The following is a 25273-nucleotide window of genomic DNA, read 5'->3' as shown; positions in this document are numbered from 1 at the left end:
AAAAAACACTGCAAAAATGTAATGTGTGAACATAGCCTAAATGGTAATCATAATCTGCTCCTGCCTATTCATCTGTCTCCACATCCTCCTTGCCCCAATACCCGTTACCTGCACTCAGACAGATCCTTGATGATGATGGCTCATGTAGCTTAATATGTAAATCTTTATTATGATGGCCGTAGCGGACATAACAGCTCGTTCTTCCAATTGTGTCCCCCTGTTCACTTATAGATTGTAGATGGTAAACAGCGGAACCTCACTCCTCCTGTAACTGGTGAATTGTGCTACATTGTATCGTTTGTATTGTCTGTACATGTCTCTGATAAATCTTTATGACTCACACCATCGGCTCGTATGGAGAATCTGCCATGTGCACCGGCACACCGGCTCTTCATGGTGCACAGGAACAGCACCGGTACCTATAGAGCGCTCGTCTGAACGAACCCTGGGGAAACTAGTCACGGAGCCGTCAGGAGGACGGACACTTGGCTTACTCCAACCCCTGCACTATGGCAATCACCGTAAACATACCAGTAGACCCACTAGTCAAAGGCTAATGAAAAATGGAACAAAAAACCAAAGGAGCAACTCAAAGCTTTATTGTAAATCCCATAACGCTGCAGCGGGCAGATGTAAGACTTCCTGTGCAAGATGGGAAAGAAGGAAACAAAATCTCCCACAGACATAATTTGCACTTATTGATGCATATCTGGTCAATATCTTGAATTAGCATTTGGCAATCAACAGAAGAAATGAGACTTCAGTATAAGAACATCTTTCATGTTTCGGATCTTCTCCCGGCTTTGGCGACTTATAAATCATAATGCAGGATACTAAATATATTGCAAATTTCTTTCTTTATTTTTTGCCCAATCCCATCACTTTTATCCTTAAATACAATTTGTATGAAGATCAAAACTGACACAACATATACATGTACAATCATTATGTTTCTGTTCTCCTTATGGCCACAATTATTGTCCTCAAAGGATCCAGGTCACAGATGACCTCAGCTAAATGTAATGTAGGTGTTCGGCAAATCCAGTGCATTCCAGAAAAAAGACTGCCCCCGTTAACCCCTTAGTGACAGAGCCAAATCTTAAAAATCTGCCCAGTGTCACTTTATGTGGTGATCGCTCAGGAACGCTTCCACAAATTCCAGTGATTTTGAGATTGTTTTATCGTGACACGATATACTTTACAATAATGGTAAATTTAGGTTGATAGTTTTTATAAATAAACACAAAACGTATCAGAAATTTGACAAATGTAAAAAAATAGCAATTTTCAAACTTTGAATGATTATCTCTTTAATTCAGATCGAAATACCATAGCAAAACATTAATACATAATATTTCCCACATGTCGCTTTACATCAGCACCATTTGTAAAACATTATTTTATTTTGTTAGCACTTTAGGAGGTATAAAAATCTGACAGTAATTTTTCATTTTTTCATGGAAATTTACAAAATTATTTTTTTAGGGACCTATCCAGGTCTGAAGTGACTTTAGGGGTCCTATATATTGGATAATCCCCAAAGTGAAAAACAGCACCTCTTGACATACTGAAAACTTCTGTCAGGTAGTTTATTAACCCTTCAGGTGCTTTTCAGGAATTAATACAAAGTGGCATGATAGGAATGAAAAAGTTGATTTTTACAACCTGACTTTTGAAGAGGCCGCTACATACAGCAGACTCTAAGGCCTCTATATACAGCAGACTATAAGGCCGCTATATACAGCAGACTCTAAGGCCTCTATATACAGCAGACTCTAAGGCCTCCATATACAGCAGACTCTAAGGCCTCCATATACAGCAGACTCTAAGGCCTCCATATACAGCAGACTCTTAAGGCCTCCATATACAGCAGACTCTTAAGGCCTCTATATACAGCAGACTCTAAGGCCTCTATATAAGGCAGACTCTAAGGCTAGTTTCACACTAGCGTTTATGAGCGCAGCGACGGCCTGCGCACGGCCGCCGCTAAGCCCCGCCCCCTGCCGGTAGCTCCGCCCACCGGCGCATGACGCTGCATGCGCCCTGCATCCCCTATCTTTATCACAGGGGGCGCAGGCCGTGCGCAGTATGCGTTTGGCGGCGCATGCGCCTTTTTGACGGTGCGCCGACGCAACCAAACTGCAGCAGGTTGCGTTTGGCGCAGGTCGGCGCACCGTCAAAAGGACGCATGCGCCGCCAAACGCATACTGCGCACGGCCTGCGCCCCCAGTGATAAAGATAGGGGACGCAGGGCGCATGCAGCGTCATGCGCCGGTGGGCGGAGCTACCGGCGGAGGCGCGGCAGGGGGCGGGGCTTAGCGGCGGCAGTGCGCAGGCCGTCGCTGCGCTGATAAACGCTAGTGTGAAACTAGCCTAAGGCCGCTATATACGGCAGACTTTAAGGCCTCTATATATATGGCAGACTCTAAGGCCTCTATATATGGCACACTCTAAGGCCTCTGTACATGGCAGACTCTAAGGCCTCTAAATACAGCAGACTCTAAGGCCTCCATATACGGCAGACTCGAAGGCCTCTATATACAGCAGACTCTAAGGCCGCTATATACAGCAGACTCTAAGGCCACTATTTGGTTGCGAATTGCCACAGCAAACATCAGGCCCACACAATCATGATCTCAGGGTGCAGATGGGGATAAAGAGGGAGAAGCCACACTTTTAAACATTTATGATATAGTTACTACTGACAGCAGCATCTAAAGGGTTAAACTGATATGGACGGTGACAACACTGATCGTGGCTGATGCAGCAAGTTGTCAGCTATAGTGGACAGCCGACAGCTGCTGGATTGTCACATGTATTGCTATTCTCTTATATCTCAGGTCATTTAAAAGATGTATTAACGGTCATTAAGGGGTTAAATTGGAAACACTGACACTCACCTCTTGTGCCGATGCCATTTCAACGGTCTGCACTCGCTCTCCCCGAGCTGACGTGAGGTTGTTACGTCACATGAGCCCTGCGCGCAATCAGCGCTGGCGTCACTGTCCTCGCCTTCAGACATATAAGTAATTAACAGGAAGTCAGAGCTTATGTGCCCGACTGCCGGGAACAGTGAAGCCGGTGCTGACTGAGCGCAGTTTCGGGAGAGCGAGTGCTGACAGTGCTAAAATGGCACAGGAGGTGAGTATAAGTGTTTCTAATTTAGCGAGGGTAAACATTCAAGATTGAGAAAGATTTCATAGCAGTGGACAAATTCTTTAAAGTTTACAAACAACATTTTTACATTTTGAAACAAAGTGGTATATTCTTTGTAAAACTGTAAAAAAAAATGTAGATAATTGTAAAAATGTTTCATATTAAACAGCTCCCCCCTGTGTGTGACTTCTCTGATGACTATGAAGTTTGTCTTTGCTAATAAAGCTTTTTCCACATTCTGAGCACGAGTACGGCTTCTCTACTGTGTAACTTCTCTGCTGTTTCACCTGAAATGATTCCTTTAAAGAAACATTTTCCACGCTCTGAACATGAATTTTCTTATGTCTGAGAAGACTTGATTCATATATAAAAGAGATCCCACATTCGCTACAAGTAACTGGATTCTCTCCAGTGTGATCTCTTTGATGATCACTTAGCAGGGCTTCAGTATTAAAACATTTTCCACATTCTGAGCATGAATACGTTTTTTTTTCTGTGTGAACACTCTTATGCGTATTAAAAGCTAATTCATATAAAAAACATTTCCCACATTCTGAGCATGAATACGGCTTTTCTTCTGTGTGCATTTTCACATGATTCATAAGATTTGATTTACTCACAAAGGATTTTCCACATTCTGAACAAGTATACGCATTTCCTGTGTGAATTCTCTCATGTGCAGTAAGACTTTGTTTATATTTAAAAACTTTATGACATATTGAACATGAATACGGCTTCTCTCCTGTGTGAGTTCTCTGATGTCTAATAAGACTTGAATTACAAGTAAAACATTTTCCACATTCTGAACATGAATACGGCTTCTCTCCTGTGTGAATTTTCTCATGTGTAACAAGATTAGATTTAGCCATAAAACATTTCCCACATTCTGAACATGAATACGTTTTTTTTTCTGTGTGAACACTCTTATGCATATTAAAAGCTGATTCATATAGAAAACATTTCCCACATTCTGAGCATGAATACGGCTTTTCTTCTGTGTGCATTTTCACATGATTCATAAGATTTGATTTACTCATAAAGAATTTTCCACATTCTGAACATGTATATGCATTTCCTGTGTGAATTCTCTCATGTGCAGTAAGACTTGCTTTATGTTTAAAAACTTTAGGACATATTGAGCATGAATACGGCTTCTCTCCTGTGTGAGTTCTCTGATGTGTAATAAGACTTGAATTAGAAGTAAAACATTTCCCACATTCTGAACATGAATACGGCTTCTCTCCTGTGTGAGTTCTCTGATGTGTAATAAAACTTGATTTAGAAGTAAAACATTTCTCACATTCTGAACATGAATACGGCTTCTCTCCTGTGTGAGTTCTCTGATGTGTAATAAAACTTGATTTAGAAGTAAAACATTTTCCACATTCTGAACATGAATACAGCTTTTCTCCAGTGTGAATTTTCACATGTGTAACAAGATTAGATTTACCCATAAAACATTTTCCACATTGTGAACATGAATACGGCTTTTCTCCTGTGTGAATTTTCATATGAGTCATAAGATTTGATTTACTCATAAAGAATTTTCCACATTCTGAACAAGTATATGCATTTCCTGTGTGAATTTTCTCATGTGCAGTAAGACTTCTTTTATATTTAAAAACTTTATGACATTCTGAACATGAATACGGCTTCTCTCCAGTGTGAATTCTCTGATGTGCAACAACATGTGATTTTAAAGCAAAACATTTCCCACATTCTAAACATGAATATGGCTTTTCTCCTGTGTGAATTCTCTCATGTATACCAAGATTAGATTTAACCAGAAAACATTTTCCACATTGTGAACATGAATACGGCTTTTCTCCTGTGTGAATTTTCACATGAATCGTAAGATTTGATTTACTCATAAAGAATTTTCCACATTCTGAACAAGTATATAAATTTCCTGTGTGAATTCTCTCATGTGCAGTAAGACTTTTTTTATATTTAAAAACTTTATGACATTTTGAACATGAATACGGCTTCTCTCCAGTGTGAATTCTCTGATGTGTAATATGACTTGATTGATGAGTAAAACATTTACCACATTCTGAACATGAATACAGCTTCTCTCCTGTGTGAATTCTCTCATGAGTAACAAGACTAGATTTAAATATAAAACATTTTCCACATTCTGAACATGAATACGGCTTCTCTCCTGTGTGAATTCTCTCATGTGTAACAAGATTAAATTTAAATATAAAACATTTTCCACATTCTGAACATGAATACGGCTTCTCTCCTTTATGTATCCTCCGATGTCTAAAAAGATGATATTTGTGTGAAAAGCATTTCTTACATTCTGAACACGAATACGGCTTCTTTCTTGTGTGACTTCTCTTACATTTAACAAGATGTTCTCGATGTACATTAAGGGTAATGAGGTTTTCTCCTGAGGACTGACACAGGATATCTTCATCTTTGACATTATATTCTAGCGAGAACATCACATTTCCTCCAGAACGATAACTTGCATTATCTGTTTTAAAAAAATGATATTTTTATTTACATCACAATTTTAAATGTAAAGGCTCATCCATATCCCATCTTTGATCCAGGATAGGGAATCTAGAAGAAATATTCTGGCATCCAAAGCATGTCCCCCAATCACAAGGGGAACAGAAGGTGCAGGATATGGGATCCTCCAATGGTTCTTGCTTCCCCAGTAACTGTGAAATGCTCATCAATCATCAGGGGTAGCACAAAGGAGACCCCTGGACTTCCAGACCACGTCCCGGAGCAAAATTGCTCCTCTTCCATAGTTCTGAAGGCAAAGATTCCTGCTCCCATCTTAGGACTGAGGCAGTCATCCTTGTAATGTAAGGATAATGTAAAAACTACACATCAGAGCACATTCACACAAAGAACAAAATAATAAATATACTAACTGGAAATTACAGACACGAGTATGTACAGCCTGGGACAGTAGTGAGGCTGTATTATATCTGCCAGTCCGACCACAGAAAAGGTCACAAAGGAATGACCGAGGTCTCCTCTTACCTGGTAACACAAGAGGCCGGTGCTCCTCCACCACAACGTCGTTATACTGATCCCAGTGTCCTTCTACATAATCCCACTCCTCCATGGAGAAATAGAGAGCGACATCCTGACACCGGAGAGGAACCTGACAACCAACGAGAGAGACATCACCCAGAATCCTCCAGTGTATACTGTATAATCTCCCAGCAGTCTCCTCTCATCACCCAGAATCCTCCAGTGTATACTGTATAATCTCCCAGCAGTCTCCTCTCATCACCCAGAATTCTCCAGTGTATACTGTATAATCTCCCAGCAGTCTCCTCTCATCACCCAGAATCCTCCAGTGTATACTGTATAATCTCCCAGCAGTCTCCTCATCACCCAGAATCCTCCAGTGTATACTGTATAATCTCCCAGCAGTCTCCTCTCATCACCCAGAATTCTCCAGTGTATACTGTATAATCTCCCAGCAGTCTCCTCTCCTCACCCAGAATATTCCAGTGTATACTGTATAATCTCCCAGCAGCCTCCTCTCTGCTCATCACTTAGAATCCTCCAATTGTGATCTCCCAGCAGTCTCCTCTCATCACCCAGAATCCTCCAGTGTATACTGTATAATCTCCCAGCAGTCTCCTCTCCTCACCAAGAATCCTCCAGTGTATACTGTATAATCTCCCAGCAGTCTCCTCTCATCACCCAGAATCCTCCAGTATATACTGTATAATCTCCCAGCAGTCTCCTCTCCTCACCAAGAATCCTCCAGTGTATACTGTATAATCTCCCAGCAGTCACCTCTCATCACCCAGAATCCCCCAGTGTAGTCTCCCAGCAGTTTCCTCTCCTCTCCCAGAATCCTCCAATGTATACTGTACAATCTCCCAGCAGTCTCCTCTCATCACCCAGAATCCCCCAGTGTCGTCTCCCAGCAGTCTCCTCTCATCACCCAGAATCCTCCAGTGCATACTGTATAATCTCTCAGCAGTCTCCTCTCCTCTCATCACCCAGAATCCCCCAGTGTAGTCTCCCAGCAGTCACCTCTCCGGTCAGCAGCTCGGTGATCTTGCTGGCCAGGTCTAGGACCTTCTTCTCTGGTGTCGGGCAGTGCAGGGGTTCTGTGATGGGGCTCTGGATTTTGCTCCGTCCTCCGGACATACAGGTGGTCACACGGTCCCCGGACGTCTTCTTCACCACCGTGTGCTCCTGTGTACAGTGACAGACGCTGATCACCACAGATTCTATCCATCTTTTCAGTCCTGTTATATTACTAGAGATCAGAGTGATCTCATGGGAGACTCTCACCTTTCCCTTTAACAAGTCGATTATCTCCAGGGCGAGGAGTAATACTCTTGCCGTCATGTTGCTTTTGTCCTGGTCGATCCTCGTTGGGTCATTTTTCCTCCTGACGTCCTGGTACTGATCCTTCTGTCCTTCCATGTACTCCCACTCCTCCATGGAGAAATAGACAACGGCATCCTGACACCTGACAGGAACCTGACAAACATACAGTTAGGTGCAGAAATCATTGGCCAGTGACGAGTCCTCGTGATTTCAGCTCTGCAGGCCGCTAGTTTTTGTTTACATTTTTTATTTAAAATTAAAATTAGTTGAAATTAAAGTGGAAAATTTCAGGGATAACCCTGTCACGGTGTCCTTCTCCGATACCACACAATCAACAGAGGGAGGGAAGCAATCTTATGACCTTTATTATAGGAAAAACTAACATGAATGCAGTTCAGTAACAGGATGAATGTCCAAGGAGATGAGAGTCCAATAGCCCAGCAGACAGAGGATAAAATGGGTCCATATGCTTCCCCTTCACTCCGACGTGCCGTCTTCTCACGATCATCACCACACAGGGTCTGACTTGAACAGCTCCTGTCCTCCCCAGCCCCCTCCTTATGTCCTGGGCTAGTCAGACAGGTTGGGGCAGTTTTCAGGCCTCCCAGACCTGACAAAGGTGCCTTGGGGATTAAGGCACTACAGGGGGTTCATCAACAGGCATAGATACAGTCAGGCTGCAGCCAGGAAGGGAGCTAATTCAATTATCAGACTTCTGGAAGGTATTTGAGACTCTAGACAATATGGGAAATACACAGAATGATACAGGGCAACAAGAGAACACTATGGAAATACATAATATATAAATATACTAAATATATAAATATACACACAATGATACCCACATAACATATCACACCATCACAAACCCCTTCACTCTCAGACTGCTTTCACCTTATTGACCAGACTAAATTTTACAATTCTGACCACTGTCCCTTTATGAGGTACAGCTTCCATGGTTCCTGGTGATTCTGAGACTGTTTTCGCGTGACATATTGTACTTAACGATATCAAACAAATCTTACTGCTTATTTGTGTTTATGAAATATTGGAAATTTGGTGAAAATGTAGCAAATTTCAAACTTGTACTTTATATGCCCTTAAACTATATAACAATATCACACAACCTAGTCACTAAATAAAATTTCCCACACGTCTACTTAACATGAGGAGAATTTTTGAAACATAATTTTTTTTTGTTAGGAAGTTATAAGGGTTAAAAGGTGACCAGAGATTTCTCCAACAATCTTTTCAAAACCATTTTTTTTTATATTGATCACATTTGAAGTAACTTTGGGGGGCTATATTACAGTAAATACCCACAAGTGACACCACTGTGAAAACCACACCCCTTAAAGCATATTAACCCTTCAGGTGCTTCACAGTAGATAAAGCAATGTGGAAGAAAAAAAAATTAACATTTTACTTTTTTTTTTTTTACAAAAATATTACTTTAGCACCAATTTATTTTATCACAATTGAAGCAGGAGAAAATGGTCCACATAATTTGTTGTGTAATTTCTCCTGAGTACGCTGACAGCCCATAAGTGGAGAAAAATTACTGTTTGGGTGCACAGCAGAGCTTGGAAAGGGAAGGAGCGCTGCTTGACTTTTTGAACGCAAAACCGGAATTGAGAGTTGTCATGTTGTGTTTGGAGAGCCCCTGAGGTGCCTTAACAGTGGAAATCCCCCACAAGTGACCCCATTTTGGAAACTGGACCCCTCAAGAAATTTATCTAGATGTGGAGTGAGAAGGTTGAATTCACAAGGGCTTCATAAAAATTACAATTTTATTTTAGCCCCAAATTTTACATTTTCACAAGGGTAACAGTAGAAAATGGACCCCAAAATTTGTTGTGCAATTTCTCGAGTACCCCGATACCCTATGCGTGGGGGGAAAACTACCGATTGGGCACACAGCATGGTTCGGAAAGGAAGGAATGACAATTAGGCACCCAGACTTTGATGGCATGGTCAGCGGATGTCATGTCGCATTTGGAGAGCCTCTGATGTGCCTAAACAGTGGAAACTTCCCACAAGCGACATCATTTTGGAAGCTAGACCCCTCAAGGAATTTATCTAAATGTGTGGTGAGCACAGAATTTTATAAAGTTGAGCTGTGAAAATGAAAAAAAAATAAATTCCCACAAATGTTGTTTTAGTTTTTTCATTTTCACAAGGATAGCAGGAGAAAATGGACCCCAAAATTTGTTGTGCAATTTCTCCTGAGTATGCCGATACTCATATGTGGTTGAAAACTACTTTTGAAGCAAAGTGCAAAGCTAAGAAAGGAAGGAGCGCCATATTGGAGTTCAGAGTTTGCTTGATTGGTTAGAAGGTGCCAAGTCACATTGACAGAGCCCCGGAGGCACCAGAACAGCAGAACCGCCCATAAGTGACCCCATTTTACAAACTACACCTCTCAATGAATTCATCTAAGGGTGCAGTGATCATATTGACACCCCAGGTGTGTCACAGAATTTTATTCCATTCGGTAATGAAGAAAAAATAATTACGTTTTTATTACAAAATTAAATTTAGCCCCAGATTTTACATTTTCACACAGGTAAATGGGCAAAATGGCACTAAAATTTGTCCCAAAGTTTCTGCTGAACGTAGAAATACCCCATATGTGGCTGTACAGTACTGATTAGCCATATGGCGAGACTCTGGAGGGACAAACCGCTATTTGCCTCCTGGACACCAGATTTTCCAAGAATAGTCTGCGCACTTCGTATACAGAGCCCCTAGATGCTAGAAGAGAAGAATCCCCTCAAGTGACCCCATTTTGGAAATTATACACCTTTAGGAATTTATCTACAGGTGCAGTGAAGATTTGACGTTATGGGTGTTTTCCAAAAACAAGCAGCAGTGGATGCTGAGTGAAAATTGCTAATCTGCCATTGTAGTGATCAGTACGTTACGCCCAGCTCGTTCTTCTGGAGACATGCACCGTAAATTAGTTGGGCTCTCATAGCTACAGCAATCCAAAACATGTGGACACTAAATGTGGTTTAGGCACACTGGGGCTCAGAATGCGGGAAGATTTTAGATTTATGCAGGGGGGCTTTTAGATTTGGAAGTGCAGAATTCACTAGCTTTCTTTTTGGGGAGCGGTGAAGCTTTTCCAGAACCTTTGTGCAACTAGTAAAGCAGAAGCCCTCTATGTTTCCATTACCAGATGACGGGCCTGAGTGGGGACTTTTTTTGTGGATTGAGTTGAAGCTTTTATTGGGAACATTTTACATAACGTTTGGGATCATATTTATCCGGCGCTCTACGCTGAGCACTGATATCGGAGTTTTCCTCTGAATCTCCGAGTGACACGACTCAGATGAAACCCCCCCTTTGGATCCATTCACTATAGTGAGGCAACAAAGTTACTCTGGACTCCGTCTGGCCTCTGTTTCGCGGTTTCCTTCTTTTCAGAAGTGCACAAAACTGTGGCCAAAGGCACTTTTATGCAATCCTAAAAGGACGGACAACCCCGGATCACAGGTGCTGTAGCGTCCACAGTGCCTCCATCTGCCTCATTATAGGGAATTTTCTGCCAGGGTTGTCTGAATCACGTATTTCAGAGATTTACATGGAAACCCCGATGTAAGCGCTCAGCTTAGAGCACAGGATAAATGTGCGCCGAGTCTTACTGCAATCTTTGGGAGGCAGAATTAAAAAAAATCAACAGCATGTGAAGAATTGGATTTATTTTTTATGCCATTCCTCGTGTGGTGTAAGGATTAGGTGACTTAATTCTTCAGGTTGGTACGATCACAGCGATACCATATTTACTGCCGGTTTTTATGTTTGGCTGCAGTCTCACAGTATTGTGAAAACCAGCTTTTCCATCACCACATTTTGAGAGCCATAATTTTTCATATTTCAGCCGACAGTCATGTTATGGCTTGTTTTTTGCGGGTCGAGCTTACGTTTTTATTTGTACCATGTTCGGGCACATGACATTTTTCGATCGCTTTTTATTCAGATTTTTGAGAGACAGAATGAACAAAAACCAGCAATTCAGGAAGAGTTTTTTATTTTTTAAATACCATTCCACGTGTGGTAAAATTGGTTAGACAGCTTTATTATTTGGGTCAGTACAATGACAGAGAAACCTCATTTTAGGTTTTGGCGCTTTTACATAAAAACTATTTTAGAAAAAATAATTATTTTTGCATCGCTTTATTCTGAGCGTGATAACTTTTTTTATTTTTCGGCTGATGGAGATGTTTGGCAGCTAGATTTTTTGCGGGACAAGATGATGTTTTCAGCGGTACCATATTTATTTATATCAGTCTTTTTAATCGTGTTTTATTGCACTTTTTGTTCGGCGATATGATAAAGCATTGTTTTTTGCCTACTTTTTTATTTTTATTTTTTTTTACAGTGTTCACTGAAGGGGTTATCTAGTGGGACCGTTATACAGAGCAGGTCGTTACGGACACGGCGTTACCAAATATGTGTACTTTTATTTTTTTTATTTACATAAATACATTTATTTATTGGTAATTTTTCTTTGAGGATTATTAAAAAAAAAATATTTTTACACTTTGTATTTTTTTTACTTTACTACATTGTCCCAGTATGGAACATTACTACAGTATATATTCTTGTATAAGCTGACCCCCCTAATTTTGCCACAAAAAACTGGGAAAACATATTGACTCGTGTATAAGCCTAGGGTGGAAAACGCAGCAGCTACTGGTAAATTTTAAAAATAGATACCAATAAAAGTAAAATTAATTGAGACATCAGTAGGTTAAATGTTTTTGAATATCCATATTGAATCAGGAGCCCCGTATAATGCTCCATACAGTTCATGATGGGCCCCATAAGATGCTCCATACAAAATATGCCCCATATAATGCTACACAAAGGTTAATAATGGCCCCCGTAAGATGCTCTATAGAATAATATGCCCCATATGCTGCTCTAAAAAGGTTATGGCCCCATAAGATGCTCCAAAGATTATGCCCCCATATGATGCCCCCTTAACCCCTTCATGACCAGTGACAGCGTATGCATCATGAAAGTCAGTGCCATTCTGACCAATGACACATATGCTCTGTCATGACTTCAAAGCCCCCCTGCGGGTCGGGTGACCGGGATCAATGAAAGGTCACCCGACCCGCAGCTACAGTTGGCTTTGTACTTCACCCCAGGGGGGGAGGCTTCGCCCCCCCACCCCCCGAGGCTACGATCGCTCTGATTGGCTGTTAAAAGTGAAACAGCCAATCAGAGCAATAGTAATATTTCATCAACGAAAATTGATGAAATATTACAATCCAGCCATGGCCGATGCTACAGTAGCATCGGACATGGCTGGAGACCCAGATCCGACCCCCCCACACCGACTCACGGGGCCGATCGGCCCCCGATACCCACTGACGGCGGCAATGTACCGCCGCCGTCATCATCAGCTCCCCTCCCCTTCTCTCCGTTCCCCCCACCTTCCGACCCCCCCCCTCAGCCCCCCAGTACCTCCGATGTCCCGCTCTGGCTCCCGGTGTCCCACCGTCCTGCTTCATGGGCGCCATCTAGGAAAATGGCAAACGCTGCAGATTCTTATTCATTCATTTTGATCACTATGATATTCTTTCACAGTGATCAAAATGAAAAAAATAGTAAATAAACCCCACCTTTATCACCCCCATATGCAGGCACATATAACAAAATAAAGAAATTATTTTTATTTTTCCATTAGGGTTAGGGTTGGAATTAGGGTTGGAGTTAGGGTTGGAATTAGGGTTAGGGTTGTAACTAGGGTTAGAATTAGGGTTAGGATTACGGTTAGGCTTGTGGCTTGAGTTAGAGTTGTGGTTAGGGTTATGAATAGGGTTGGGATTAGGGTTAGGGGTGTGTTGGGGTTAGGTTTGGAGTTAGAATTGAGGGGTTTCCACTGTTTAGGCACATCAGGGGGTCTCCAAACGCGACATGGCGCCACCATTTATTCCAGCCAATTTTGCATTCAAAAAGTCAAACAGTGCTCCCTCCATTCCAAGCCCTGACTTGTGCCCAAAACAGTGGTTTACCCCCACATATGAGGTATAAGCGTACTCAGTAAAAATTGCACAGCAAGTTTGGGGGTCTAATTTCTCCTGTTATCCTTGGGAAAATGAAAATTGGGGGCTAAAAAATTATTTTTGTGGAAAAAAAAATTATTTTTAATTTTCACGGCTCTGCGTTATAAACTTCTGTGAAGCACTTAGGGGTTCAAAGTGCTCACTACACATCTAGATAATTTCCTTGGGGGGTCTAGTTTCCAAAATGGGGTCACTTGTGGGGAGTTTCTACTGTATAGGCACATCAGGGGCTCTGCAAACGTACATGACGCCCGCAGACCATTCCATCAAAGTCAGCATTTCAAAACGTCACTACTTCCCTTCCGAGCCCCGACGTGTGCCCGAACAGTGGTTCCCCCCACATATGGGGTACCAGCGTACGCAGGACAAACTGGACAATTTTTGGGATCCAATTTCTCCTGTTACCATTGTGAAAATAAAAAATAGCGTGCTAAAAAAACATTTTTTGAGGAACAAAAATATTTTTATTGTCATGGCTCTGCGTTATAAACTTCTGTGAAGTACCTGGGGGTTCAAAGTGCTCACTATGCATCTAGATAAGTTCCTTAGGGGGGTCTAGCATCCAAAATGGGGTCATTTGTGGGGGAGCCTGTCATGGTCCCTGTCGCCATGCCCCCCGTTGCGCGCCTCGTTGCTATGCCCCCCATCGCGCACTGACTTACCTGGCGCCGCAGCCTCGCTCCCCCTTGCCTCGGCGGCATCCTCCTCTGACCGGTCCACGGCCTGACGTCATTGCGATCCCTATGCATGCGCCATTGGTCGTGGCCGGCCCTCCCTCTCTGATCTTATCCTCCGGCGGTGCCCTGACCCGGTAGCACCGCCGGACCAATGGGGGCATATCTGCAGGTATATCAGACCGCCCTTCTATAATGGAGGCGCCTGATCGTTGTTGTTGTTGTTGTATCAGCACTCTAGGCTCCCGTGGCTTGACCTGTGTTCAGCTCCTGTTCTCACACTGCCTGTGCTTCCTTGCAGCCCTGCTCCGGTCCTGCCTACCATGTTTGTTCCTGCAGTCCTACTCCGGTCCTGCCTACCGTGTCTGTTCCTGCAGTCCTACTCCAGTCCAGCCTACTCGTGTCTGTTCCTGCAGTCCTACTCCGGTCCTGCCTACCGTGTCTGTTCCTGCAGTCCTACTCCGGTCCTGCCTACCGTGTCTGTTCCTGCAGTCCTACTCCAGTCCTGTCTACCCGTGTCTGTTCCTGCAGTCTTTTCCGAGCCATCCCTCTTGGTTCCGGCTGCAGTGGCATTCGAACCCCTGGATCTGCTCCTAACGGTCCCTGTATAGGGGTTGGTTCCACCAGGTTGCTAGTCCGGGGTACCCTCGGTGCCACGGTCCAGAGGGTCCACTCCGAGATACCCGCCTTGCCCAGCGCTTAGCTTACAGAGCTCCAAAGTTTAGGCACACAGGGACTCTCCAAACACGACATGCTGTCCGCTAACGATTGGAGCTAATTTTCCATTCAAAAAGTCAAATGGCGCTCCTTCCCTTCTGAGCCCTGCCATGCGCCCAAACAGTGATTTATGACCACATATGGGGTACCAGCGTACTCAGGACAAACTGGACAACAACTTTTGGGGTCCAAATTATCCTGTTACCCTTGGGAAAATAAAAAATAGCGGTCTAAAAAAATCATTTTTGAGGAAAAAAAATGATTTTTTTATTTTCATGGCTCTGCGTTTATAAACTTCTGTGAAGCACTTGGGGGTTCAAAGTGCTCACTACACATCTAGATAAGCTCCTTGAGAGGTCTAGTTTCCAAAATGTGGTCACTTGTGGGGGGTTTCCACTGTTTAGGAACATCAGGGGCTCTGCAAACGTAACATGACGCTCACAGACCATTCCATCAAGTCGGCATTCCAAAATGGCGCTCCTTCCCTTCTGAGCTCTCCCATGCGCCCAAACACTGGTTCCCCCTCATATGTGGGGTATTGGTGTACTCCGGACAAATTGCACAACCACTTTTATGGTCCAATTTCTTCTGTTAGCCTTGTGAAAATAAAAAATAGCACGCGAAAAATCATTTTTGAGCTCTGCGCTATAAATTTCTGTGAAGCACTTGGGGGTTCAAAGTGCTCACTACACATCTAGATAAGTTCCTTGGGTGGTCTAGTTTCCAAAATGGTGTCACTTGTGGGGGTTTTTCACTGTTTAGGCACACAGGGGCTCTCCAAACGCGACATGGTGTCCGCTAACAATTGGAGCTAATTTTCCATTCAAAAAGTCAAATGGCGCGCCTTGCCTTCCGAGACCTGCCGTGCGCCCAAACAGTGGTTTATGATCACATATGAGGCATCGGTGTACTCAGGAGAAATTGCCCAAGAAATTTTAGGATCCATTTTATCCTGTTGCCCATGTGAAAATGAATAAACTGAGGCTAAAAATTTTTTTGCGAAAAAAAGTACTTTTTTTTATGGATCAATTTGTGAAGCACCTGGGGGTTCAAAGTGCTCATTATGCATCTAGATAAGTTCCGTGGAGGGTCTAGTTTCCAAAATGGGGTCACTTGTGGGGGAGCTCCAATGTTTAGACACACAGGGACTCTCCAAACGCGACATGGAAACCACTAAATATTCCAGCATATTTTCCATTCAAAAAGTCAAATGGCGCTCCTTCCCTTCCGAGCCCTGCCGTGCACCCAAACAGTGGTTTATAACCACATATGAGGTATCGGTGTACTCAGAAGAAATTGCCCAACAAATTTTAAGATTCATTTTATCCTGTTACCCATGTGAAAATGAAAAAATTAATGCTAAAAGAAAATTTTTGTTGGAAAAATTAAAATGTCCATTTTTTCCTTCCACGTTGCTTTAGTTCCTGTGAAGCACTTGAAGGGTTAATAAACTTCTTGAATGTGGTTTTGAGTACTTTGAGGGGTGCAGTTTTTAGAATGGTGTCACTTTTGGGTATTTTCTGCCAAACAGACCCCTCAAAATGACTTCAAATCTGAGGTGGTCCCTAAAAAAATGGTTTTGTAAATTGTGTTATAAAAATGAGAAATCGCTGGTAAACTTTTAACCCTTATAACGTCCTAACAAAAAAAAAAAATTGTTTCCAAAATTGTGCTGATGTAAAGTAGACATGTGGGAAATGTTATTTAGTAACTATTTTGAGTCGTCACATAACTCTGGTTTAACAGAATAAAAATTAAAAATTTGAAAATTGCGAAATTTTCTAAATTTTCCCCAAATTTCTGATTTTTTCACAAATAAACGCAAAAATTATCGACCTAAATTTCCCACTAACATGAAGCCCAATATGTCACGAAAAAACAATCTCAGAATCGCTAGGATGCATTGAAGCGTTCCAGAGTTATTACCTCATAAAGGGACACTGGTCAGAATTGCAAAAAATGGCCTGGTCATCAAGGTCAAAATAGGATTGGTCATGAAGGGGTTAAAATGCTCCATAGATTATGCCCCATATGCTGCCCCATAAAATGACACACTCACCTCTCGTCGCTGGGGGCCCGGTGTCACCGCTGGCTCAGGACCCCGACACTGGCGATATTTACCGATCCCCACTCCATGGCTGTGCGTCGCTCTGCCTGCCGGGTCCCTCTGTCAGTAACGTTCAGGCAGAGGGCGCGGCGCGCACTAACTACGTCACCGCGCCCTCCGTCCTTAACATCACACACAGAAGACGTGGAGGAGAGGACAGAGCAGCGTGCAGTGATGGATTAGGGACAGGTGAATATAGCTTATACTAACCTCTCCTGGCGCGGTCTCTGCAGCCCCCCCCCCGCTTCTCCTGGTGTCAGGGTACTTCCTTCAGCGGTCACGTGGTACCGCTCATTAAAGTAATATGCGCATATTCATTACTTTAATGAGTGGTACCACGTGACCGGTGAAGGAAGGAGCCAGAGACCGGGAGAAGCAGGGGGGCTGCAGAGACCACGCCAGGGGGGCAAGTATGACCTGACACGCCCGCTCCCCCTCCCCCACGGTATATGACTTGCGTATAAGCTGAGAGGGGGACTTTCAGCCCACAAAAAAGGGGCTGAAAATCTCGGCTTAGACACTAGTATATACGGTATACTACCTCAGATCGCTGATCTGACACTGCACAGCAGAGTGTCACATCAGGATCTGACAGGCAAGGAAGGAGGCATGCCGGTGCTGCTCTCAGCAGGCACACACAAGCCAACTTCCCTGCAAGACACCGCAGCCATGGAGACCATCAGAGCAACGCGTTCTCTATGCCACTGTCATTACTAACAGCGGCATCAGAGGGGTTAAATGCCCACGATCAGTGCTAGCTCCGATCATGGGCATTGCTGCAGGATGTCAGCTGTCACAAACAGCTGACACCAGAACGCAATGTCTCTCTTCAGACCTACAGATTACTACCCATTCCTGCTACTACATGTGGGGTCAAATGACACCGCAAGAAACGACCTGGAAACCATCTGCAGAGACTTTGAAAACTTAAGTAAGAAAGTGAAAGAACTGGGAGCGCAGGTGGTCTTCTCTTCCATCCTCCCAGTGGACGGCCATGGAACAAGGAGGTGGAATAAGATTCTGCAGGTGAACAACTGGCTACGTCGATGGTGCCGTCAACAAGGATTTGGATTTCTGGATCACGAAATGAATTACCTATACGATGGACTACTTGCTAGAGATGGGGTGCACCTTACGAAGACTGGAAAACATGTATTTGGAAGTCGCCTTGCTACACTTGTAAGGAGAGCTTTACACTAGAACAATGTGGGAAGGGAAGCAAAAGGCCAGAAAAAGCCATACACCTGAGAAATGCTATTGAGAACTCTGCTATTAGAAGTGGAAAGGAAGAACAAAGACAAAAGAATCTAAATAATAAAAATATTGAAGAGAAACTAATCTCAAACTAAAATGTTTCTATACTAATGCACAAAGCATGGGCAACAAACAAGGAGAATTGGAAGACAGGAAAAGAAATATGATGTCATTGGAATCACTGAGACTTGGTGGGACAATACACATGATTGGAATACAAGGCTAGAAAGATATAACTTATTTGCAAGAAACAGACTTGATTAACGAGGAGAAGGTGTCGCATTGTATGTTAGAAACACATATATCTGCACAGAGATCCAAGCTTCAGACACTGGGAGATCTGTGGAAACTGTTTGGGTAAGAATATGACAGAACAACGGAAAAAACATGTCATGGGGCAGTAGTGGGAAGACAGGTGACGTGGAACCAGGGCCCCTGAACTGCCCCTCAGGCTAAAGAGGTTGCCCTGACTTCCTAACTTGGGGGTACACTTAATGGTAGTGAGGCCCAAGTCTCCAACCTGTCCCTGTCTCCTGTTTAGCCCTGAGCTAAACACCCAACCTCCTCCCCAGGAGGTGAGACAGGGACAAAGTGTACAGCACCAAATAACACACAAGGAAAGATACGACAGACACTTAAGGGTTAAATGAACTAAAAACAAGACTTAGATTTATCTGCTGCTAAGCACCGAACAGCAGAGTTAGGCACCAGAACAAGGAAATAGCTGGAGCTCCACTGCAACACAGCCTGCTCCTGACTCCAGCTTGGTTGGTCTCCAAAGAGGAATAATATCATCAACAGTTAGCTGGTGCACCTGGTGAGCTTATATAGGAAGGTGGGAGTGGTTTCCACCTGCATAATCACAATGCAGTAACACCAGCAGCCACCGTGGGGGGGGGGGGAAACTCCCCGCAGACTAACTAAAGTTGTAGCAACACCAGCAGCCACCGGTGGCAAAGACTGACATTAACCCCCGATGGCCTAAAAGGAAAAAAGATTATATATGAGGATCCAGATCGGACATCGATCCAAAAATGGATCGTGACAGGACACCATTGTAGGCATTTACTACAGGCCGCCAGTGCAAGCTGAAGATATGGATGAAATCTTTATGCATCAAGTGGCCAAGTTCTCCAAAAAATATGACAGTCGTCATGGGAGATTTCAACTATCCAGACATTTGTTGGGAATCTCTCTCAGGCAAAACTAACAGGTCAAGCAAATTCTTATCCTCTCTTGCTGACAACTTTATCTTCCAAAATGTAGGGGAGAAAACAAGGGGGATCTGCTACCTTGGATCTAATCCTTATAAACAGGGAGGAAATGGTTGAGGAGGTAAGAGTGGCTGGAACCCTTGGAGGTAGCGACCATGCCATGTTAGAATTTTGGATAACTAGAGGAGGAAGACCTGTGAAGACTCAGACGTCAAGGTTAGATTTCAGAAAGGCAGATTTTAAAGGGACTCCTAAAGAGAATTGGAGGGATCCAACAGCTGGATATTCTTAAGGACAAAAATGTCCAGGAAGGATGGGAAATCTTGAAAAGTGAGATTCTCAAAGCACAACCGTTAACAATTCCGAAAAGAGGGAAGAATAGAAAGAATTTAAGGAAACCAGGATGGATGAACAATGAACTTAAACACATGCTAGATAGGAAAGAAATGTTGATCAAATGGAAAGAGGGAGGCACATCTAAAGAATATTGTCACGCTCGCGCCTTGGCAGATTGGTGCGAGCGAGGGGGTTGTGCACCCACTGTGCCACAAACCAGACTAACCCTGTAAGGGGCGTAACTAATGCAGCTACCTCGGTCTTCACTGAAGTCTCTGTTGGTGAGGTCAGGCTTGTGCGACAGGTAGCTGCCAGGTGCCACTCCAGGGTGGTGTTTGGCTGTGGCTGCTGATCCCACTGGGGAAGAGAACGCTAGGACAGGTTCAACTGACAGAGGAAGGTGAGCACGGCAGGCATGGCTGGTAGTCAGGCAGGCGGGCACGGTTGGTACTCAGGCAGGTGGGCACGGCTGAGACACCGGGGCAGGGACTAACTCGAAAGGCACAGGGACACGGGCAGGAAGGAGTGGTGTATGGAATAGGTAGGGTCCTGTTCACACAGAAGGTTTAGGAACTGGTACAGGTAGGATGGAAATATGGACAGGCATGAGGGAACAGTTTTGGACAAGTTCACACTGGAGAAGAACCGCAAGACTGCAGAGAGGAGCTGCAGTATGCAGCAAGAGGTTCCGCAGTAGCAGAAGCAGGGCACAGGCAGGACCGCAGCACAGGCAGAAGCGCAAGAGTGCTGAGCACAGGCAGAAGCGCAAGAGTGCGGAGCACAGGCAGAAGCGCAAGAGTGCGGAGCACAGGCAGAAGCGCAAGAGTGCGGAGCACAGGCAGAAGCGCAAGAGTGCGGAGCACAGGCAGAAGAGCAAGAGTGCGGAGCACAGGCAGGAGCGCAAGAGTGCGGAGCACAGGCAGGAGCGCAAGAGTGCGGAGCACAGGCAGAAGCGCAGGAGTGCGGAGCACAGGCAGAAGCGCAGGAGTGCGGAGCACAGGCAGAAGCGCAGGAGTGCGGAGCACAGGCAGAAGCGCAGGAGTGCGGAGCACAGGCAGAAGCGCAGGAGTGCAGAGCACAGGCAGAAGCGCAGGAGTGCAGAGCACAGGCAGAAGCGCAGGAGTGCAGAGCACAGGCAGAAGCGCAGGAGTGCAGAGCACAGGCAGAAGCGCAGGAGTGCAGAGCACAGGCAGAAGCGCAGGAGTGCAGAGCACAGGCAGAAGCGCAGGAGTGCAGAGCACAGGCAGAAGCGCAGGAGTGCAGAGCACAGGCAGAAGCGCAGGAGTGCAGAGCACAGGCAGAAGCGCAGGAGTGCAGAGCACAGGCAGAAGCGCAGGAGTGCAGAGCACAGGCAGAAGCGCAGGAGTGCAGAGCACAGGCAGAAGCGCAGGAGTGCAGAGCACAGGCAGAAGCGCAGGAGTGCAGAGCACAAGCAGAAGCGCAGGAGTGCAGAGCACAGGTAGAGCCACAAGAGTGCGGAGCACAGGCAGGACCGCAAGAGTGCGGAGCACAGGCAGATGGAGAGGACACAAGGATAGACACGGCAGGGAAAAGAGCACAGACAAGGAGACCGAGGTAGGACTGAGTTCAGACAAGGTAACGGTACAAGAAAAGGTATAGGACCAAAGACACAGGGACCAGGATATGCTGCCTCCTGGTGGGCAGAGAGGACAGGTACGAGACAAGGCAAGGAGCAATACAACAGGAACCAGGATATTCTGCCTCCTGGAGGGCGGCAAGACAGGTACAAGACAAGGCTAGAACAAAGACACAGACACCAGGATATTATGCCTCCTGGAAAACAGAGCAGACAGGCACAGATACAGGACTAGGAGTCAAGCCTACAGAGAAGGCAAAACACAGGACAGGACCTGGCAACTCAGTAGCAAGACACCAACTGAGTGAAGGCGTTGCACAGGCAGCTTCCACCAGGTGGAACAGCACTAAATACTAGAGGCCTCTTGGTGATTGGCTGGGAGCACATCAGGCAGGTGCACACTGATTCCATAAGAACCAGAGAGTACCGGCACGGCCTCCCTATGCACACAGCCAGGAAGCATGCATAGAGTAGGTAGGAAGTAAGAGGCACACAGCATGGAGCCGGCAGCAGACAGAACACAGTATGGCCTGGAGCAGTGAGTAAGTTGGTGTGTCGGGGATGGGATGCCATGCAGCGATTACGGCAGGGTTGTTACAGTACCCCCCCCCCTTATGCCACCTCTTCAAGCCCGCTAGAATGACTAGAATAGGAGCACACACAGTCAGCTGTCATCATGACATTCTTCAGGTAGAGAGGTAGGTGTGACATCAGAGATACCAGACTGCCAAGTCTCTTTGTGCCCAGCAAGGTCAGCTCCCAAGACTGAGGGTAAAAGGACCAGGACCTCTTCCTCCTGGTTGGTAGAAAACAGGGACTTGGAAGCTTCTGATTTGACCTCTAAATCAGCTGGCCACCTGAAAACTGAAGACACCCTCACTGGGTCCAACTTCAGTCCGTTATCCCGAGAAGACTGGGGCTTCTCCTTTGGATCAGAGGGAAGCACCTCCGCCTGGGTATCTTCACCAACCGGTGACATGGAAGCTGAGGGTACCCACATAGGATCCATCTTCTGCCCGTTGGCTAAACAAAAATTGGACCTCTTCCTCCGGGTTGGTGAAAAACAGAGATACCAAGGCTTCTGTTCCATGTGGCAGGTGGATGAGGAAGTTGGAATCTGAAGGCATCCTCTCAGGATCCATCTCCTGCCCATAATCCAGAGGAAAACTTTCAAGTGACTGGGATGTTCCTGGGAACTGGTCACTGGTATTGTCACAGGAGGTGTGTGGAGAGGGCGCCACTGCTTCCTTTTCTTCAGTGATGTCAGCACACCATAGCTCAATAACCAGATCAGGTGGAGGTGGTGACAAAACTGTACACTGACCTTGATGTATTGGAACTAGACACCTCTGGGGTGATTTGGTGGTTCCAAATGCAACACCACACTGGGTCTCCGGACCAGAATGGGCAGTAGAGTACCCGGCTTAGAATGACCGATGGGCAAACTGGACAGTACATGAAAAACAAACTTCTCCAAATATAACACTCCTATTTGGAGCTGTAGTTGTCCCTTCAAAACTGTACTGTACGTAAGTAGGGCTCGGCCATCACCAAACACTCTCGCCGAATTCTGGAGCTGTTGAACAGGAACCACACACAAACTCCGTCTGGCTTGCAGATTTAATACATCTGCAGGGCCGAAGCTCCCACAAGGCACTGAAACAGTCACAGACATTGGTGGAGAGGAGGTACTCTCACCAATGGCAGCCTCTCCTGCTGGCCCAAGGTTCTGGGACATTAGCTCCTTTGGACAGATTGTCCGGGTGTTCCACACAACCGCAGCGACACCATATGCTCTTCTTACAGCTGGTTTCGGGCTGCTGCTTTGCCAGCCCATTCTCATCAGCCTTCCTGGGTTTCACTCGGGTAGCTGCCTTAACAGGTAGAGGAACAGGAGGTTTTCGGACGGTCGTGGTCTGACGTGGCGGTTTCTTCACAGGTTTCGCCCGTCTGGAGCACCTCTCAGATCTAGACAGGAAAGACTTCGCAGGAGCAGCTGGACAAGGCACATCAAAGGCTTTACGGACGGCCTCCAGGTCTGTGATGATAGGATCCCCTGCTTCCCAGAGGGGAGTGATCCATAGCAAAGCATCTTCTGATAGGTATGACATTATGTATGCCACCTTGACCCAATCAGAGGGGAAACAGGCTGCATTCCACTTGATGTACCTCAAGCACTGCTCCAGGAACCCTTGGCACTCCTTAGGATTCCCATAAAAAGTTGACGGATCTGCAGGGTCGAGTTTCTCATAAGCCAGGAGTTGATTGAAGATGGCATTGGAGACAATGACTGGGTCTGGTGAATCAATAATCTGAACCACCCTTTGTGTAAAAAATTTTTCTAGTTGCTCATACGGGCAAAAAAAGTTTATTATGCTCTAAGAGCACAAGGACATGGGACTCAGCGGGGACCATGGCCTGGGCAAACTGTCACTCTCGCGCCTTGGCACTGTCATGAGTGAGAGGGTTGTGGACCCTCTGTGCCACAAACCAGACTACCCTGGAAAAGGCGTAACTAATGCAGCTACATCGGTCTTCACTGGAGCCTCTGATGGTGAGGTTAGGCTTGTGCAGCAGGTAGCTGCCAGGTGCAACTCCAGTGTTGTGTCTGGCTGTGGCTGCTGATCCTACTGGGGAACAGAAAGCTAGGACAGGTGCGACTGAGACAGGCAGGTGAGCATGGCTGGTACTCAGGCAGGTGGGCACGGCTGAGACACTGACAGGCGGGCACGGCTGAGACACAGGGGCAGGGACTAATTCGAAAGGCACAGGGACACGGGCAGGAAGGAGTGGTGTGGAATAGGTAGGGTCCTGTTCACACAGGTGATGTAGGAACTGGTACAGTTAGGATGGAAATATAGACAGGTATGAGGCAACAGGTTTGGACCTATTCACACTGGACAAGAACTGCAAGACTGAGGAGTTGAGCTGCAGTTTGCAGCAAGAATTTCCGCGGCAGCAGAAGCGGGGCACAGACAGAACTGCAAGAGTGCGGAGCACAGGCAGAAAAGCAAGAGTGCGGAGCACAGGCAGAAAAGCAAGAGTGCGGAGCACAGGCAGATGGAGAGGATATAAGGATAGACACGGCAGGGAAAGGAGCACAGCCAAGGAAACCGAGACAGAGATAGGACTGAGATCAGACAAGGTAACGGTAAGTTACAGGACCAAAGACACAGGGACCGGGATATGCTGCCTCCTGGTGGGCAGAGAGACAGGTACAAGACAAGGCAAGGAGCAATAGTACAGGGACCAGGATATTCTGCCTCCTGGAGGACGGCAAGCCAGGTACAAGACAAGGTTAGAACAAAAACAGACACCAGGATATTATGCCTCCTGGAAAGCAGAGCAGACAGGCACAGATAAAGGACTACGAGTCAAGCCTACAGAGAAGGCAAAACACAGGACAGGACCTGGCAACTCAGTAGCAAGACACTGAATGAAGGCGTTGCACAGGCAGCTTCCACTGGGTGGAGTTGCCCTAAATACTAGAGGCCTCTTGGTGATTGGCCGGGAGCACATTAGGCAGGTGCACACTGATTCCTTAAGAACCAGAGAGTGCCGGCACCACCCCCCTCTGCACACAGCCAGGAAGCATGCATAGAGCAGGCAGGAAGCAAGAGGTACACAGCATGGAGCCGGCAGCAGACAGAACACAGTATGTCCTGGAGCAGTGAGGAAGTTGGTGTGTGGGGGATGGGAGGCCATGCAGTGATGCCGGCAGGATTGTTACAAATATAATGCTGTCTGAAGAACCTGCAGGGCATAAATCAGCTGACGAATTAAAGTTCGCAAGAGACATCAAAAGCAATAAAAAAGGA

General features: G+C 45.5%; 2 protein-coding genes across 4 annotated transcripts in view; both read right to left on the bottom strand.

Moving 5' to 3' along the window:
• The window catches only part of LOC141065323 (uncharacterized), a 59222-nt gene extending 56200 nt beyond the window's left edge, over positions 1–3022 (bottom strand). Inside the window, exon 1 of the mRNA XM_073557748.1 lies at positions 2901–3022. Within this exon, the coding sequence (XP_073413849.1) occupies positions 2901–3022 (122 nt within the window). The remainder of the gene's footprint in view (positions 1–2900) is intronic.
• The window catches only part of LOC141065413 (uncharacterized), a 142759-nt gene that overhangs the window by 61034 nt on the left and 56452 nt on the right, over positions 1–25273 (bottom strand). The window contains exons 5-8 of one of the 3 annotated variants that reach the window (XM_073557887.1): positions 7438–7629; positions 7174–7338; positions 6160–6283; positions 3356–5638 (exon numbers count right to left, since the gene is read on the bottom strand). In XM_073557887.1, the coding sequence (XP_073413988.1) occupies positions 3356–5638; positions 6160–6283; positions 7174–7338; positions 7438–7629 (2764 nt within the window). Of the gene's footprint in view, positions 1–3124; positions 5639–6159; positions 6284–7173; positions 7339–7437; positions 7630–25273 lie in introns of those variants that run through there. The other 2 variants (XM_073557886.1, XM_073557885.1) reach the window with 2 other exon arrangements.

This window comes from Dendrobates tinctorius, unplaced genomic scaffold (assembly GCF_039654945.1).
Source record: "Dendrobates tinctorius isolate UK_male_01 unplaced genomic scaffold, ASM3965494v1 ptg000251l, whole genome shotgun sequence".
In the NCBI taxonomy this organism is placed as follows: domain Eukaryota; kingdom Metazoa; phylum Chordata; class Amphibia; order Anura; family Dendrobatidae; genus Dendrobates; species Dendrobates tinctorius.
The sequence above is the reverse complement of the archived record's forward strand: the minus strand, read 5'-3'. Positions and strand labels throughout refer to the sequence as shown.